Below are 17,655 nucleotides of genomic sequence, written 5' to 3'. Positions count from 1 at the left end.
TCCTGCTTTTGGTGTGAGGAGGGTACAGATTCAAGAAACAGTTGTACAAAGGCTCAGGAGAGGCCACTCGGCCTAACCTGTTGGACTGTAGCTGACTAGCTTAGCATTGTTCCTGAATACCTTTCTAATTTGTGGGACGGTTACAGAGAGCTGGACACATCTAAGTCACCTGTGCTTTGCCTACTCATAGTCCACTGGAAAACACAGACCTGTCTGCAAATAATGACTCTAGGTGTTGTGTCAGGGCAGGGACAAGGAAGTGTGCCAAGGGCTTGGGGGAAGCACAAATGAAGTACCTGCATTTGCTTGCATTATTGAGCTCAACCTTGGGCATTAGCCAGCAATGCTGAGTTTTCTTATACATATGGATTTTCCAATGTAGGTTTCAACCGCAGCGGAGGTGGTGGCTACAACCAGAACCGCTGGGGTAACAACAACCGGGATAACAACAACTCCAACAACCGAGGCAGCTATAACCGGGCTCCTCAGCAACAGCCACCACCACAACAGCCACCACCACCACAGCCACCACCTCAGCAACCACCGCCACCACCTAGCTATAGCCCTGCTCGGAACCCTCCGGGAGCCAGCAGCTACAACAAAAACAGCAACATCCCTGGCTCCAGCGCCAATACCAGCACCCCTACAGTGAGCAGCTACAGCCCTCCACAGGTGAGGCCATGTGTGTGCTTACACACATATGCACTTGTGCACAGGAGAGGGGCCAGGTCTGAGCTATCACCACAGTATGTGGCCACTGGTCTGCACTCTTCCTGCAGCCTGTCCTTTTTTCCCTTGCAGCTAGCTGTTCAGCTGTGTTAAAACTAGACATGGCTAGATTTTCCCCTTCTCCCCCAAAGCTGGAGGCATCTGCAAGCATTGACCCCATCAGCAAGGCCATGTCTTTTAGCTCTGTCGCTTGGGTCTATAAGAAAGCACTCAGTGGAGTCACCTTTTGCCCATTATGGGAGGCTGAGGTCCAAAAGTAGATAAGGACCTTGTCCCTCAGTGGCTCCAGACCCTGTTCCATTTCTTAGGAGGCCAGTGCTTGGGCTCTGGTAAACTGAGGCCATCTCTTTTCTTTCACAACCATCTCAGTACCTTTTACATGTCAGGGAGCAGCTGGGAACAGCTGCCAGGAGACAGATGAGTGCTCCTAGGTGCCACTTAGCCAGCACATTTCCTAGACTAGGAGTTTGGCAAGACTTAAGTTCAGAGCCTAACCCCAACAGAACCCGACTTTGTACCTGGGGCTGTCAGCTTGACCCCTCTGGTCCTTGTTTCCACATAAAGGACAGAAACATTACTAGAAATCACTTGTGAAGTTGCTGTGAGGTAATAGGTACTGTAGCTTAATGAAGCCTCTGGGACTGGGCAGACCTGGGTTAGTCATTCTAATAGTGTGGCCTTAGCCCAACAACCTTGCTTAGACTTTTTTTTAAGGGTTCATTATTTTTTAAATTTACTTTATGTGTGTTTGTTTATATGGGTTTTGTATGTGCCCCAATCTGTGTGCTTTGCCTGCAGAGGTCAAAAGAGGATATTGGGTTCCTTGAAACTAGAGTTATAGACAGTTGTGAGTCACTGTGTGGGTGCTATCAACCTGGATCCTTTGCAAGAGCAGTCAGGACTCTTAACTGCTGAGCTACCTCCCCAGCCCTGGCCTCAGTTCCCATCCCTGTCAAATAGAGCTAGTGGAGATGTCAGCCTGGCTGATGAGATGGAATGGGTTACTGACCCACCCTGTGCATGAGAAACTCTTGACAATTTGTCACCACTGCTTTTCTCAGCATCTCTCAAAGTGGCCACAGCCATTTCCTCGGTGCCCAGCACTTTGTGCACACAGACTTATTAAACTTCCACGGCACACCAAGAGCGTGACGGAGCTGAGGTTGTTTTGTAGACTGTGAACCAGGTCTTCGAAATGCCATGTGCGCTGCTGCCCTCGGGTTTCAGAGCCCAAGCCTGGGGCCAGCTGTGTCCATGCCAGTGTGTGCTGTCTGTCTCATGTCTGTCTCTGTCTTTCTCTACTCAGCCGAGTTACAGCCAGCCGCCCTACAACCAAGGAGGATACACCCAGGGCTACACAGCCCCACCACCTCCACCTCCACCGCCACCTGCCTACAACTATGGGAGCTATGGCCCCTACAATCCTGCCCCCTATACCCCACCACCACCCCCCACTGCCCAGACCTACCCTCAGCCCAGCTATAACCAGTATCAGCAGGTAAGTACAAGATAGGCCTTCCAGTAAAACTTCTGGGAACATTCTTGGGCGTGTATTCAGATTTGGGTTCTTGCCTATTCCTAAGACATAGGCAGCTGCTTGTCTCAAGCTTTTGGTAAACTGGTTTTTACTGGCTGATGAATAACCACTGTGTAGCCCTGGCCCCCAGTGCAGCAGACCTACCTAGCTGAGCTAGGCCTCCAGCGTGGCTAAGGGGTGCCAGGTTCTATTCCAAGTTGGTGCTGAAGTTACCACACCTGAAAAGGACAGCCTATAAGCCACAAGGCCAGGACTGCATTTCCTGCTTTCCCATTCATGTGACATCAAGACACCCAAAGCACTTTGCTTTCTGTCAGAGGACCCATGTGTTGAGGGTGAACCACAGGAGAGAAGGCGTGGTCGGGAGTGTGAAGAAATGACCTGGTGTTCTTGCTCTCTCCCCAGTATGCCCAGCAGTGGAGCCAGTACTATCAGAACCAGAGCCAGTGGCCACCTTACTACGGGAACTACGACTACGGAGGCTACTCGGGCAGCACGCAGGGGGGCACAAGCACACAGTAGCAGGTGCTGGAGCCTCCAGAGGCTCATGCTGGCTGCTTCCACTAGCACCTGCCTTGGCCCCTTTCCCCTCTGAGTCCTGTGGTGCTGGGGACAGAGTTATCCCGGGGCTGCCTCTCTCTAGCCCACTTCTTCCAGAGGGGCTTCTCCCTTCATACAGCCAGGCATTTTCCTCTCTGGATTCAAACAGGCAACAGTGACCTTTTCTTTTATCTTTGTCCCCTCCACCTCCTCCTCTCCCTGCCTTTTTAACTAAAGAATCCCTCCCTTGGTTACCCAGTGAGCCCACAGTGACTGGGGAGGATGCCTGTCTGCCCCTCCCTACTCTGCTTTTTAGCCCCTTGGCTTCCCAGACTCTCATGCAGTTGGTTGTAAATTCTTCCAGGAGCTGTTTTACTGTCTACTTTTCGGGATTTAAAAAAATTTTCAAAAACCTTAAAAAAAAAAAAAGTTTAAGAAGCAAAATGCAGAGGGAGGAAGCAGTGACTTTTTTTTTGGTAATTATGCTTTTTTTTTTAATTTTTAGAATTTGTCTGTTTTTACTGTGGGTCAGCCGTTGATACTTCATCAAATAACCATTTCTTTGCTGAGTTCAGGTAACCGAGGAAGAGCCACACCCTCGAAACAAACAACAAAATCACCTTTAACCTACCTTTTTATATGATGCCTCAGTTTCCTGTAACTCTGCACACAAGCGTCTGTTCAGTTGGATTGTAACTGCTTTTTGTACTTGGAGAGAGTGTGACTATTGAACTTGAAACCTTTTACTCCAGGAGTCTTGGTAGTTTCTGGTGGGCTTAAGCGGGGGAGAGGGTGAAGGGAAGGTGGGGGCGGGGCCAGCTTCCTTGTAGACCCTAAAGTTCCTCCTCCATCACCACCTCCATTGCTCCTCCATGTGCCAGACCTCCAGAGTTTTACAGTGGTCCTTTTGATTAGTCTCATTTCCCCTTTACCTGAATGTTCTAACCGGACTTTAGCAAACTGCACTTATTAAGAGATGTTTTACCCTGTTTTGTTTTCTTTCAATAAATGACATGGCACCTCTTATCAGGAAGGAAGCAGGGTTGAAACCTGTTACTGAAGTGTTACTGCAGTTGGCCTTTAATTGGGATGGGAGGCCTTCAAAGGGAAAATGAAATTCCTCACTCATTCATTTAAACAGAGTGGTTCTGTACTTGATATAACCCAGATGCTCCTTGTGCATCTTGTAAGAAAGAGAAAGAGACCGTGCTGGTTCAAGGCCCATCCCAGGTTGTATTGCCCAACCACACTCCTAAGGTCTAGCCTGGATGCTGCAAGTGCTGGCTGCCCACTCTGTTCCCCATTATCCTGCTAGGGACTCTGAGCACTGCAAACAAGACCTTGGCCCCTGTTCTTGGAGTACCTCCTCCAGGGAATACAAATGTGTAGCCAGTTACTGCTCCCAGTGTTTAGAGAGGTCCTGCAGTAATAGGAAGAGGGCTTTCTAAAGAAGAGGAAGGTGAGCTATGGGGTAGGACTCTATAGACACTCTCCTTCCTTAGCTTCAGTTTACACTAGAAGGCAGAGGGATCCTCACTGTTGCTGGCCTGGGAAGTCCTGCTCTTGGCCTGCGTGTGTTGGGCGGCAGCGCCCTCTGCTGGCCATTCCTGGTGATGCAGCTGAGCTTTCCTCCTGCCATTCACCAAATCTCAATGCTTACCAAGTTCTAACTCTTCCAAGCCTGTTTCTAGATTAATGCACCACCTTCCTCATTGTGATCTCCAGTTCCTTTCCTTGGTTCCCTACCCCAAACCCTGTATTTTCCAACCATCTCAAAGGGTTACGGAGCCGTATGTCTGACACCGACAAGTGGTCTCACATAGTCTAGACAAGGCTTGCTATGTAACCCTGGCTGGTCTTGTTAAAGACCAGACTTGGTCAAACCCTCATTGATCTCCCTAACTCGGACTCCTGGGTGCTATATACCCTGACTACAGTAAACACCCAGAACTACCTTTGCCAGCTGAACTGCCTGAAATACTTAACTCACTCATGCCCGTCCCTTTCAGGTCCCTCCCCTTTCCACAGTGAATTCCCACAGCTCATCCCTCAGATCTGCAGGTCTCCATCTTGTTTGTAAACACAAAAGTTCTCTCTCTGACTTCATCTCACCCCAGCCCTGCAGGCTGGTTGTGATGATAGAAGGACGTCAAATCCACAAAGAGCTCAAAGGTGGGTGAGATGGTTCTAGACAATAAAGATGCTTGCTGCCAATCTTGACTGAATTTTATCCACGCTCCTGTAAATTGTCCTCTGACCACAAACATTTTTAAATTAAAAAGGACTCGAGAGTCTTCGTGATAGCGCCAATACAACCATTCCAAATATTAACCACACAAGGACCTGGAGTTAGAGCAGCGACCAAATGAGACATGGTCCCCGCTGTCTTTCAGTTTGATGAAGATCCAACCTGCTGAAGTAGCGCCTTTTTGTGTGTGTGCGCGTGTGTCTGGCTTTAGGGGCGGGGTTACGCATGCGCATAAAGAAGGCCCACCTTTGACCCGGAACTTAGGTGTCTCTGTTCCGCTTAAAGACGCTTGTGTGACCGGAAGTACTTACGGGTACCTAGGGTCCAGCCTAACTTCCGGAGCCCGCTGCGGCGGTTACTGGGTCGGAGAATCTTGTTATGGAGGCCGTGGCAGCTGCGGCAGTGGCGGAGAGGAAGCCGGATGGTGAGACACTGGCCAGACTCAGGCAACGAGGGTGTGCTTGTGGTGTGATCAAAAAATGGTTCCGGCAGTCGCCGAGGACTCTATGAAGTCTGACCGCAGCTTACCAGCACTTTTGAGGGGTCTGATTATTCGGCCTTGTGGCAGGTTGACGTTTCTCTTCATTTTCTTTGACACGAACTCCTTTCCCTGTCCTAGGCTAACCCATTTTTTACCATGCTAACGCCTCAAGCAAATAACTCTCCTGCAAATTCTCCCAGTCTCCGACCAACCTTTCTCAAGTTACATCTCTACTGTGCCATCCTGAGTTTCTCTGTATTCCAAGCTAGGTCTCCTCTTGTCACATGCAAGCTCACTTCTATCACACCAGCCGCTCTCATTGCATTCTAACTCTTCTTACTCACAAAGTCTATTCTGCTTCCTTAGGTCCTTTCTCCCTTGCACCTTCAGTGCCTTTTACTTTTTTACTAACTTCCTACAAGTATTGCCTGGTGGTTTGTTTGGGTTTTGGTGGGTTTTGTTTTCTTTTGTTTGTTTTGTTTTGTTGGTGTGATGGTGGCGGTGGTTGTGGTTTGGTTTTGGTTTTTCGGTCAGTCTTTTATTATAGTCATTGTTGGCCTCCAAATTGCCTTCCTCCTATCTCAGCCCCCAAGGTACTGAGTTTACAGCCCTGTGCCACCACACCAGTCTTTAATGTTTCACAGTAGTCTGATGTGCAGATGAGGTAGAGTCGAAGCTGTTTGACAACTCAGAGCTGGGAGTTACTGAAGCAGAACAGCAGGTGTAGGGATGTAGAGACAGGTGTCTGTGTGCTGAACAGCAGGTGTAGGGATGTAGAGACAGGTGTCTGTGTGTTCTGCTATGTGTTTCAATCTTTAGTCATCTCCAGTTGTGGTGACTTACATCTGTAATCCCAGCACTTGGGAAACTGAGGCAGAGGTTAGCCTTAAGTTTGAAGACAGCCTGGACTACATAGTTCCAGACCACAATGTGAGACTGTACTGTGAGGCCCTGCCGCAAAATACATATATTAACCTTTTCCATAACAAAATTGTATATACCTTTTAGACTCTCTGCTGCTAGGGCTCAAGCCTTATGAATGCCAGTTACACTCCCTACCTCGAAGCCATACCTCCAGACAGTAAAGAAAATGGGGCAGGACATGGTGAGATGGGCCTATAACCAGAAGCCTGGAAGGTTCAAAACCAGGGATTAAGGATGTACCGTATTGGTGAAATGCTTGCATAGCATACCTGAAGCCCTGGGTTCAATCCCCAGTACCACATAAGCTGTTTGTGGTGGAGGCCTATACTCCTAGCACTCCCAAAAACATTTATCAAAGAAAAAAAACAAATGCCCCCTGACCCTTTCGATGCTTTCCAAACATCTGACTTCTCCAGAGAATCATACACACTGCTCATGATTTTCTTACCCATCACCCACTGCAGCCTGGTCTCTCTCTACCCTGATCTTGTTCCAGTCAGGTAGGCTCCCCAGTGCCATCCACACCTGGCTATTCCATCTACTTTATTAGGTTTTGTTATGTTTTCATCGTTATTCATTCATTCGTTTGTTTGATTGTATGCTTATTTGAGGTGGGGGTTTCACCCTGTAGCCCAGGCTGGCCTAGAACTCACTATGTAATCCAGCCTGGTCTAAAACTCATGAATGATTCTACCACAGCCTCCTGAGTGCTGAGGTCTATGTATATACGACCCTCCCTGCTTAGCATCCAGACTGTTTTCTTACTCTATTGCTCCCAGGGGTCAATGCTGGCCAGCCCTCCACCCTGGCACGTTTGTTTGCCTTATGAGACAAACAGTTTGCTCTGCTCCCTTGTTTTTTAGGCTGCTCTTTTGTAGCCCTTGTGTTATTTCTTATGATTGCTATTCCAGATTACCAGGAACTGGGTGTCTGGTTTCTTGTTGTTTCATTCACAAATAGGGTTTCTCTGTATAGTCCTGACAGTCCTGGACTTGATTTGCAGACCAGGCTGGCCTCAAACTCACAGAGATGCTCCTGCCTCTGCCTCCCGAGTGCTAAAATTTGTGAGCCGCCATGTGGTTGCTGGGAATTGAACCTGGACTCTGGAAGAGCAGCCAGTGCTCTTAACCACTGAGCTGTCTCTCTGGCTACAAGATGTCACTTTCCTGGCAAGTCTTGATACCCTGTAGTTTAAAACTGAGCCATCCCAACATTTGCCTCTTCTGTCTGTCTTTTTTGGCTTTTCACTGGACACTTTCTTTATCAGTATTATCATCATCGTTATTACTGTCATTGGTGTTTTGGACTTTGTTTTGTTTTATGAGATTTCGTTTTTGAGATTCAATATCACTGCGTGGTCCTGGCTGGCCTTGAACTCATAGAGATCCACTTGCCTCTGCTTCCCCTGTGCTGAAGCTAAAGGTGTGCACCACTGTGCCAGGCTTGTCTGACTGTTTTCCTGCATAGCCAAGGAAGCACCTGACATATTACATGTTTTGGTTAATTAATTAGGTCATTGACTGTACAGCATCTGTCTAGGGCCTAGAACATTACCAAGACTGCAATAGGTGCTCAGTAAATGTACACTGTGGGTGTCAGTTCCCAGCCTCCTCCTGCCTAAGCCCCCTGCCCCTGATGCCTTTAACTAAAGACTCCTCTTGACTCACAGACTGTGTGGAGGCCAGATGTGTGCACTGGGGGGAGCTGAGCCAGACTTCCATTCCACCGGGACCTCAAGAGAAGGAGACAGCAGAGAGTACACCAGACGTCACCAGCGGTGACAGCTCTCAGGCAGAGAGTCCGGCTGTAAGTGCCATGTTGCACGCCATCGCTGCCAGCCACCTGCCCGTGTGCAGCCAGCAGCAGGGTGAGCCTGACCTGACGGAGCCTGAGAAGGTGGCCATCCTGGGCCAGCTGTATCACAAGAAGCCACTGGTGTTCCTAGAGCGCTTCCGCACAGGCCTCCGGGAAGAGCACCTGGCCTGCTTCGGCCACCTGCGTGGAGATCACCGTGCTGATTTCTACTGTGCCGAGGTGGCCCGGCAAGGCACTGCCCGGCCTCGAACTCTGCGTACCCGCCTTCGTAACCGGCGTTACGCTGCCCTGCGTGAGCTCATCCAAGGTGTGGGGGGCACGGTGGGTAAGGGACAGAAGTGGGGAGGAGAGGTGGACTAAAGCAGAGTAGGAGCCCGGAGAAATCCATGGAGATAGGTTCTGAGATACAGAGACACAGACCCTTGTGAAGTAAGGGAGAGAAAGGTAAGCGGACAGGATCAGAGCTCAGCAGATGACAGATGGCATCTGTGACACAGTCTCACTGTCGAGTGCCCAGGCCATCCTTGAACCAAAATTCCCCCGCCTCAGCCTTTCAACCCTGGCAGAAGTGGCACTGTAGACGGTCACTGTCCGCTGAAGGACGACGGCACACGCAGCATCGAGATAACCAGCTGCCACCTACAGCACAGTGTCCCCATCTTCGCACTGCACACAAAGCATCACGGGACACAAGGGGAGTGCATGTCCCTCAAGGCCACCCTGAACACAACACCAGGAAGAGCCAGGCGTGGTGGTTTACACCTCAGCCCTTGGGAGGCAGAGGCAGGAGGATCTCTGAGTTTGATGCTAGCCTGGTCTACAGAGTGGTGCAGGTCAGGGTGTGTGACATGCTCAGCCCAGGCTGTACTCAGTGCTCCACAGACCCTCAGGCACCTGCACGTGGTTTTATCACGCACCTGAATTGCACACGAATGTCTTACAAGCAGGGTAAGCACATGCATGCCTAGACACGCGTGCTCACACACATCTACCTCGCCTCTTATGCACAGGAGGCGAGTACTTTAGCGACGAGCAGATGCGGTTTCGGGCCCCGCTGCTGTACGAGCAGTACATAGGACAATACCTCACGCAGGAAGAGCTCAGTGCCCGCACACCAGCCCCGCAGGCCCCCAGGTCTGGCTCCCCCGGCACACCTGCCTATCCACTCTCCGACCTGCTGTTTCAGTCCTACCAGGAGCGGGAGCTGCAGCAAAAGCTGCTCCAGCAGCAAGAGGAGGAGGAGGCCTGTTTTGAGGAGGAAGAGGACAGTGATGAGGAAGGTGAGGGCCAGCAGCAGGGCACCCTGCCAGGCCTATTCCCCCATGTTGTGTCCCCAGTGATGTCTGCCCTCGCCCCCCTCCCTGCCATCTCCTCCTGAACCTGAACACTGTGAAACAGTCTCCAGAGCACAGCATCACCGTCGTGTCCAGTGTGTGTGCCAGGAGGGCGGGGACTGGGCTGTCTCAGCAGCATGGGCTGGACATAGGGTGCTATCCTGTCAGATTCCTTCAGGCCTCTCACCTGGGTGTCTCCACAGACCAGAGGTCGGATAAAGACCTGGAAGCCTGGGTGCCTGACTCGGAAGAGAGGCTGATCCTTCGAGAGGAGTTCACCAGCCGCATGCACCAGCGCTTCCTGGATGGCAAAGATGGGGGCTTTGACTACAGGTGCCTCCCATTCCCAGCCCAGCACCCAGGGCCCAAGCGGGCCCTGCCTTTCCTCAAGGGCCTCCTTAGCAGTGCTGGAGTGCCTGAGAATAGTTCCCCACCGGAGGTCCTGCTGTCAGTCACTCTGGAAGTTTCAGATCAGTGAGGGGAGGTGGCTGGGGTCTTGGCCTAACCCTGTCCCCCTCAGAGCCTTAGCCCCTTCATCTATAAGCCAAGGGATAAACTGAGCCAACATTTAGCACACCGTTGACAAAGCATTAAATGAAGCCCAACGGGACACGCCTCATCCCAGCACTTGGGAGATAGAGGTGGTCAGGTCTCTGAGTTCCAGTCAGGGAGACATGATGAGACCCTGTCTCAAGGGGAAAAAAAAGATAAATGACAAATATCTGTCTTTTTAGCTAGTCTGGCAGCTCAGGACCCTGCCTGTGCACACCCAGGTCCAATGACATGGGACCTATGTCCACAAATAACTTCAGTAGAAGGGGTCCTGATTATCACTGCCCTGGGGGCCATGCTGGAATCCCACAGATCTGATACCTGTCAGTGGGTTCATTTACTGCTAGCTGGGGCCTCCAAGGCTGTGCAGAGTTGGCTGTGGCACGTATGAGCCCACCCCACTCCACTAGGTAACCCTGAGGACACCAGAAGAAGGGACCCAAATCTGTCCTTCAGGAGGCAGCAGATAGGCAAATGTGTCCCACAATCGATGTATGCTTTTGTACTGCCACTATGTCCAGACCCTAGGGTTAAAGCAAGGGATACATGTAGCCAAGGACATCTTCCTGAAGGAAGTCTTCTGCAGCAGGGAACTGCCCAACTCCCATTGCTCCCATGCAGGGGAGCAGAGCCATGGTCAGAGCCACAGTGAGGTGTTTTCTGAGCAGCTCTGCAAAGAGGGGGGGGCAAGGACAGGTGCAGGCACCCGGAGGCACAGAGGGACTCCAGTGCTGAGGGAGAACTGAGGCTCATCCCAGAGGAGTGGAGCCTCGGCGACTCGGTCACTACGTGGAACCGGGACTAACGCCACATAAGAATTGGAGGCTTCTCACAGCTTCCCCATCTGTCACAGAAGCTGGCGTTGTTTATGTAGGCTGACTGGGGAAACACCTCTTTAGGATTCCAAAAGGCCTAAGCATGCCCAGGAGGTCAGTCCTCTGCTCCTGGCCTCTGTGATGCCTGACAGCTCTCTTTCCCGCAGCACGGTGGATGACAACCCTGACTTTGATAACCTGGACATCGTGGCGCGTGATGAGGAGGATCGATACTTTGATGAAGAGGAACCTGAGGATGTGTCCAGCCCAGAGCTAGATGGGGACTGACGGTGCCCACCCTTCCAGCCAGTGACACCATGCTCACCCCTCCAGGCAGCTGGTTACAAGCTGGCTTAGTGACTCAGAGGCCATCAAGACAGGCCCCCGGACTTGGCCCACCTCAGATAATCTCCCCACTTCTGTTAAGGGGTTCCTGCTCTTTTCTCTGGGAACATCACTGCCCCTCTTGCCCTGGCCCCATCGTCTTTTCTCTGATCCAGGATCCTGCTGTGTAGAACCAACTTGCCTGTTAGTTGCTTTGTAGCCAAGGCTGGCCTGAAACTCAGTTTCCCACATGCTGTGTGTGGGTGAATCCCCGTGTTTGGTCTACATGTCCTTTTCTTACCCTCTTTCTCCCTTCATGCCACTGCCCCACCTCCCGATTCCCAGGTCTCTAACCTTCTGCCCATCTTTGTGTCATGAGTGCTGTGTACACATCAGGGCCCTGGCAATCATTGGTGACTGCAGCTGTCACATGAATGCCAGCCATCAAGTTCCATCTGATGCCCAGCACAGCCCTCAGTCTCTCCACCGCTCTCTGCCAGTGACCTACGACGGGCACCTCTTTGCTACCCCCAGGCTCCCACCTCAAACTCCATGCCGCTGCTGCCTCCTCGTTCATTTCCACGTTATCTCCAGGCCTTGATGTCAGCCCCTCTGTCTCAGCCTTTATGGCTGGTTCTCTGGGTCCCCTCCCCCAGACCTGGCCATCAAGGGCAGCAGAAGCCCTCTCTGTGGATGGAGGTTAGGGGAACCCAGTTGGCACCAGCCTCTGCTGCTGTGCTAACTAGGAGTGCTGGCAAAGCAGAGCTGGGTACCACAGGGCCAGCTCGGGTGTAGGAGGAACATGAAGAGGGGACTCTCTTCCCTACAGCCCCCCTTCCCAGCCACAATTTTCCTTTTCCTCACTTCCTCTCCCTCTCCCTCTCCTGTTTACACTCCCCAAATACGCACAGGCTGTTATCATGGCTCTTGAGTCATCACACACAGACATACAGCCTGCCCCAGTGTCCCTGCCCCCAGCCGGCCACAGGGCCCGCCCCACAGAGCCCCCTGCTGCCCTGGGCTAATGAAAGCCAGATGGCTGCTTGTGACTCAGCCGTGGCCTGTGGGAACCCAGACGTCCTACCTTCCCATGCCCCACGCCCGGGCCCTGCGTCCCCAGCAGACGGAAGCAACCTGCTCCTATGGGGACCGGAGCAGCGTGTCTGGACCTGAGGGCCCAAACATAGGCTCTCTCTGTACCTGAAGGACCCTCAGAACTGTAAAGCCAAGCTCCTGCCCCTGGGCCTTGGCTCTGCCCTCCGTGTTAACAAAACTCACCCAGGGGGTAGAGGGTGTTCTCTTGAACTGTTGAAAGATCCTCAACAGCCCAGCCTGGGCCAGGCCTGAGTGACACCTCTTGACAGGCCTGGAAACAAGGCTGTCAACTGCCACTTGTCACAAAGGGTGGAAAGGGCCCAGAAGTAGCCATATGCCTCTTGGGACCACCTGGCCTCCCGGGCACAGCCAGGACTAGAACACGCTGTACACAGCACTTGCGACCTCACTGGACAGCGGTGAGGATGCAGAGACAGACTCCTCACATTGTGGGGGACTGTAGAAGGTGCCGGTGTTGTGGTGTTACACCCCTACCCTTACCTCCCCAGAGGACGCTGTGAGTCCACAACTGGGATCCCACCACACTGGACGGGAGCCAGGAGCGCTCTTTTGGGAAGTCCATTGGCTTAAGTATTTTCACAGTTAACCAGTGTTCTGTCCGACCATTAAACTTATTTAAGATAGAAACTGCCATCCATCAATCTCTTATGTAACTTTCTAAAAGCTGAGCTGCACAGCCATTGAGTCAGGATCTGGGGTTAGTCAAATGGCTCAGACAGAGGTGGGGCCAGCCGCGAGGACAGGGATTAGATGAGGAGACAGGAAGAAAGGTGGAGACAGAGGGAGCAGAGCCGGCAAAAGCACACCCCACTTGAGCAGCCCCCATGGTGGCTGGCGCCGCTGCCTCTGATCTGGGTTCTGGGGATGGGGTGGGTGGAGAGGCTGAGTCAGGGAGGGAGAGCCCCTCTGTGGGCATCCGGCCCCCACCTCCATGTCTCTTATTTGTCCTGCCCTGGACAGGTCTCTGCTGGCTGCTGCCCTGAACCCATGCCTACCCCCACCTCTCTGGCCACCTGCTCCCCCCAGCCTCAGTTCCTTTCCAGGGAGGTCCCTGCCTTCCCCACACTGTCATTTCCCCACCTATCCTGTCTATATCCCGTGACTCCATCCTCTCCCTCAATCCCCAGACTTCTCTCTCCCTTGTCGTTCACCAGGTTCTGAGCTCTTGCCTCCGTTGTCAGTAGCCTGCCCCCACCCCCATCCCAGCACACACACACACACACACACACCCTCCGGCCTGTACCCTCATTTTTTCCTGTCCCTCTCCCTGCTGTCTCCTGGTCCATCCCCTTCCTTGTCTGTCTCTCAGACCCTGGGAAATCTAGGTCAGGGCACTACTGGTGGCCCCTAAGAGCCTAAAACAAGAAAGGGGTCACCACCTTGTCCCCACCCATGAGAGGAGAACAAGGCTGCCGACCTGTCTGAGCAGAAGGAAATGTCTGTGCTGTGGCCTGGTCACCCTCCCCCCCTCCCCCTTCCAGGACCTGCTGGGCTGCTGCCGCCCCCAGGGCTGGGGCAGAGTAAACAGCCCTGGGATATTTATACCAAAGCTGGGCGTAAGGCCAGTGCCCACCACAGCCCCTGCCCTGCCCTACCCGCTGCCACAGCCAGCCCTGAGCCAGCGTGGCACCCGCCAGCAAAGGAACACCGCAGACAGGCTCCACTCAGCACAAAGGCCAACCAGCACTGGTCATACAACAGCCAATGGCTTCACATAATAGGAACTTCCCTCTGAAAACAAGCACACAGTGAAGGGTCCGTTCCCCCCATCTTAATGCAGACACCTCCAAACCTGGTCAGAGGCGACCCACACAGGACCCAACAACTCCCAAGCTGAAGTCTTCAGCCACAGGTGGGCATACCAATGCTACTAATGCTGGCTCCACCTGCTCGCAGTTCCCCACCCTAGCTGAAAGCAGTCTAAAAGGAACATGGAGGCCTCTGAGCCCCGGAGGCCTCTCGCACAGACATCAAGTGTGGAGACACCATAGATACAAAGTGTCAAATATGTGTCAGACTCTGAACAAAACATACTAATCACCGAATGTAGCCCTTAGGCTGAGGTTGCTAAGTTATTATAGTGCTTGCCTGGGGGCTTCATCCTCAACTGTTGCATAAAGCCTGTAACCCTGGCACTAGAGAGCAGTGGTTCTCAACCTCCTAATGTATTGACTCTTTAATACAGTTCCTCATGTTGTGGTGAGCCCCCCAACCATAAAATTCTTTTCATTGCTACTTTGTAACTGTAAGTTTTCTACTGTTACGAATTATAACATAAATTGTGTTTTCCGGTGGACTTAGGTAACCCCTGTGAAAGGCTCATTGGACAACCCCCACCCCCCAAAAAATGGGTCTTGACCTACAGATTGAGAACCATTGCTCTAGAGAGAGAAATAGGATAATTAAGAGTTCAAGTTCAAAGCCAGCCTGGGGTATATGTGACCTTGTGGCTAAAGAACTGACTGTTAAAAGTGACTATTCTCTAGCATTTTTTTTTTTTTTTGGTTCTTTTTTTTCCCGGAGCTGGGGACCGAATCCAGGGCCTTGCGCTTGCTAGGCAAGCGCTCTACCACTGAGCTAAATCCCCAACCCTTCTCTAGCATTTTTGAGGCCCTGGTTCTAACTTCAGCCAGCAGGAAAGATGTCTCAGCAGTTAGGAGGGGTCACCGCTCTTCCAGAGGACCTGAGTTTGGTCAGTAGAGTCCATGTGAGATGAGCGCTCTATCACCTGTCACTTCAGCTCTAGGGAACTCTGCCCACCTTGATCTCCACTGGAACCAGCACTCACATACACCATTAAAAATACTAAACTAAATATTTAAACACATACACACACACACACACACACACACACACACACACACACACACACACACACACAATCACAGCTCACAAGTCACCCACCCACAAGGCACACAAGCCCTGGTAACTACCATAGATGTGCATCCAAACAGCTCAGGTAAGAAACGAAACACAACACCTTTAAAAGAAAAAAAAAAGGGGGGGTGTTGGGGATTTAGCTCAGTGGTAGAGCGCTTGCCTAGCAAGCGAAAGGTCCTGGGTTCGGTCCCCAGCTCTGAAAAAAAAAAAAAAATCCTTGCAGACCTGCAAACGTGTTTAAAACACCCCAGTTTCAGGTAGAACTGACACTAACTGCAAAAATTTACACCCAGGAACCTGTGAAGATTTTAAAGGGGGAGGGAAAAAAATCAGACTCATAATTCATCCCAGCTACGCAACCCACTGGTATAACATACTTTCTCACCAGCAAACAGGGCCAGCGGGGAACCCACAGAAAGAACTCCTCCGGCTTACCCAGCCGAAATGTGAAGCCTTAGACACTCAGCAGAAATGTGGCGCTCGCTAGCCACAAACACAGAGCTGAGAACACACACCCCAAACTGACAATGCCAGGCAGGCCAAAAGCCCTCAGGCACCAGAGAAAGTGGAAGTGGGTTGGGGGGGGGCCCTCTGAACACCTGTAAGATCAATGTGTTTGAAACAAAACACATTGGTACTGTGTATGCCTTGGGATGAGACTTCAAGGGAAATCTTGTTCCTGTCTCTCCCACCCCACCCCACCCCACCCTTGCTCACCCAGCAGGTCCAGGATGGGGCAGGAAGGCCTATGCAGGCCTTCTTGGCTGCTTCCTGCCCTGGAAGCTGGACGGGAAGCTGGGGCTCCAGCCGGAACCCAGGCTCCCTCCCACAAGTTCCCTCATGTCCCAGCTGCCTAACCCTGTGTCCTGTCTGTCCTGCCTGAGGTAGATGCTGGTGGGTAGGAGGGATGTGTCCTGTGCTGGGTCAGGCCACCCATGGAGCCCAAGTGCCAGGGCAGCAGGACAGTGCAGAGGTGCTGAGCCTGCAATTTACCCTCCCCCGGCCGCCAGCAGCCAGGCCTGCCTAGGAGCAATAGGCAGGTGGGCGGGCCATGTCACCAGTGGGCAGGACATGGGGCACAGCCAGGAGTTGTCATGTCCGCAGCCTTGGGGTGAAGGCCTGGTGTACGGGCTCCGAAATCCTGGGGGTGTGTCTGGGTGCGTGGGAGCTGCTAGTCTGGGATCCTGGGTGTGACTGTGTCTGGGTCTGTGGGGCCACTTGGGACTCCCCAGGCAAGTGGGTGTGTGTGAAGAGTGTCAGACAGTAGCTGTGGCCTACTGGTAGTCTGGCTGGGACTGTGACGTGTGTGAAACCTTCAGTGTGTGTGGTATGAGTGGGTTTGCAGCGGGTCACGCAATGACCATGACCCTGTGGAGGATGTTTGTGTAACTGCTGGGGGGAGTAGTCTGTTTCCCAACTGGGCTCTGATGCTGCGATGTGTCTGGTGTGTTTGACATTGTGAATCGGTCTGGCATGTGGTACAACCATGGCCCTATAATATGTATTTGTGTGATGGCCTTTCTATCAAACTTTCTACTTATGTCATGTCCTGTGAGGCCCCAGGGCTGGCCTGTTGATGGTCTGTGACCACTGCCAGGTGTCAGAATCCACATGTCACTAGTCCTGAGAGGTGAATGTGGTTGTGGGACACCGTCCATATTTTGGCTTCTGCTGGGGCAGTGGGGCTGTGCAGCAATCCCTGAGTGACTACAAACCAGACTGTGCTCTTGCTTGCTTACGTGTGCGTGTGTGCACACATGTGAACCTGTGTGCATGTGCACATGCATGTGTGCATGCCTGTGTGTGTGCAAGCGCACGCATGCATTTGTGTCTGCCAGGCCTCGGTGGCCTGAGCTAGTGGCAATGACAAACGTCCTTGCAGAGTGATCTTATCCTGCCCCCAACCCCAGCCTGCTCCTCAGAGGCTCTCAGGCCCGGATGGGAAGTGGTTGGGAGACCTAGGACCCACTCATCCAGTCCCAGTACTGTCAGCCTCAAACCAAAGGAACTCTGCCCTCTGTCACCCTGCCTCCCTCCCTCCATGACTCTCCCTGAGTGAAAAGCAAGTGAAGGCCTCAGAAAGGCAGAGGGTAGGGGAAGTGAAACACAGGCGAAAGGAGGAAACAGGCTGGAGAAAGAGGAAGTAAGAGAGAATTTACAGGCTCGCCCCAACAGATGGAAAGAAATGAAACGCAGGACCCGTTGGCTTAGGGAGCGGGTATTTCTTGCCTGGGTGACTTATTTTTCTGAGGACACACGCATATACACTCCCACACATCCTCTTGTACATACACATGCATGGGCACATGCATACACACACACACACACACACACACACACAGCCTCAACCACCCACACCC

General features: G+C 52.2%; 2 protein-coding genes across 12 annotated transcripts in view; both read left to right on the top strand.

Moving 5' to 3' along the window:
• The window catches only part of Hnrnpul1 (heterogeneous nuclear ribonucleoprotein U-like 1), a 35,396-nt gene extending 31,530 nt beyond the window's left edge, over positions 1 to 3,866 (top strand). For 5 of the 10 annotated variants that reach the window (XM_087568966.1, XM_087568945.1, XM_087568956.1 and 2 more), the window contains exons 13-15: positions 383 to 672; positions 2,036 to 2,227; positions 2,672 to 3,843. In XM_087568966.1, coding sequence (XP_087425092.1) covers positions 383 to 672; positions 2,036 to 2,227; positions 2,672 to 2,788 — 599 coding nt within the window. In that variant the 3' untranslated portion in view covers positions 2,789 to 3,843. 10 annotated transcript variants of the gene reach the window in all.
• A 1,413-nt stretch (positions 3,867 to 5,279) lies between these two features.
• On the top strand, positions 5,280 to 13,042 carry Ccdc97 (coiled-coil domain containing 97). 2 transcript variants are annotated; one of them, NM_001106235.1, is given in 5 exon segments: positions 5,280 to 5,480; positions 8,128 to 8,581; positions 9,285 to 9,554; positions 9,812 to 9,941; positions 11,143 to 13,037. In NM_001106235.1, coding segments are annotated over 5 exon segments (1,023 nt in total). In that variant the 5' UTR covers positions 5,280 to 5,432; the 3' UTR covers positions 11,264 to 13,037.
• Positions 13,043 to 17,655: the final 4,613 nt, after the last annotated feature.

Source organism: Rattus norvegicus, chromosome 1, assembly GCF_021556685.1.
Source record: "Rattus norvegicus strain SHRSP/BbbUtx chromosome 1, alternate assembly SHRSP_T2T, whole genome shotgun sequence".
Classification (NCBI taxonomy): domain Eukaryota; kingdom Metazoa; phylum Chordata; class Mammalia; order Rodentia; family Muridae; genus Rattus; species Rattus norvegicus.
Note: the sequence above shows the minus strand (reverse complement) of the source record. Positions and strands in the feature narration are given on the sequence as shown.

Coding starts and splice junctions, on each gene's coding strand:
- Ccdc97 (XM_087652882.1), top strand. CDS start 5,433: ATGGAGGCCGTGGCAGCTGCGGCAGTGGCGGAGAGGAAGCCGGATG. Junction 5,479..8,128: donor GGCGGAGAGGAAGCCGGATG/GTGAGACACTGG, acceptor CTTGACTCACAG/ACTGTGTGGAGGCCAGATGT. Junction 9,555..9,811: donor AGAGGACAGTGATGAGGAAG/GTGAGGGCCAGC, acceptor GTGTCTCCACAG/ACCAGAGGTCGGATAAAGAC.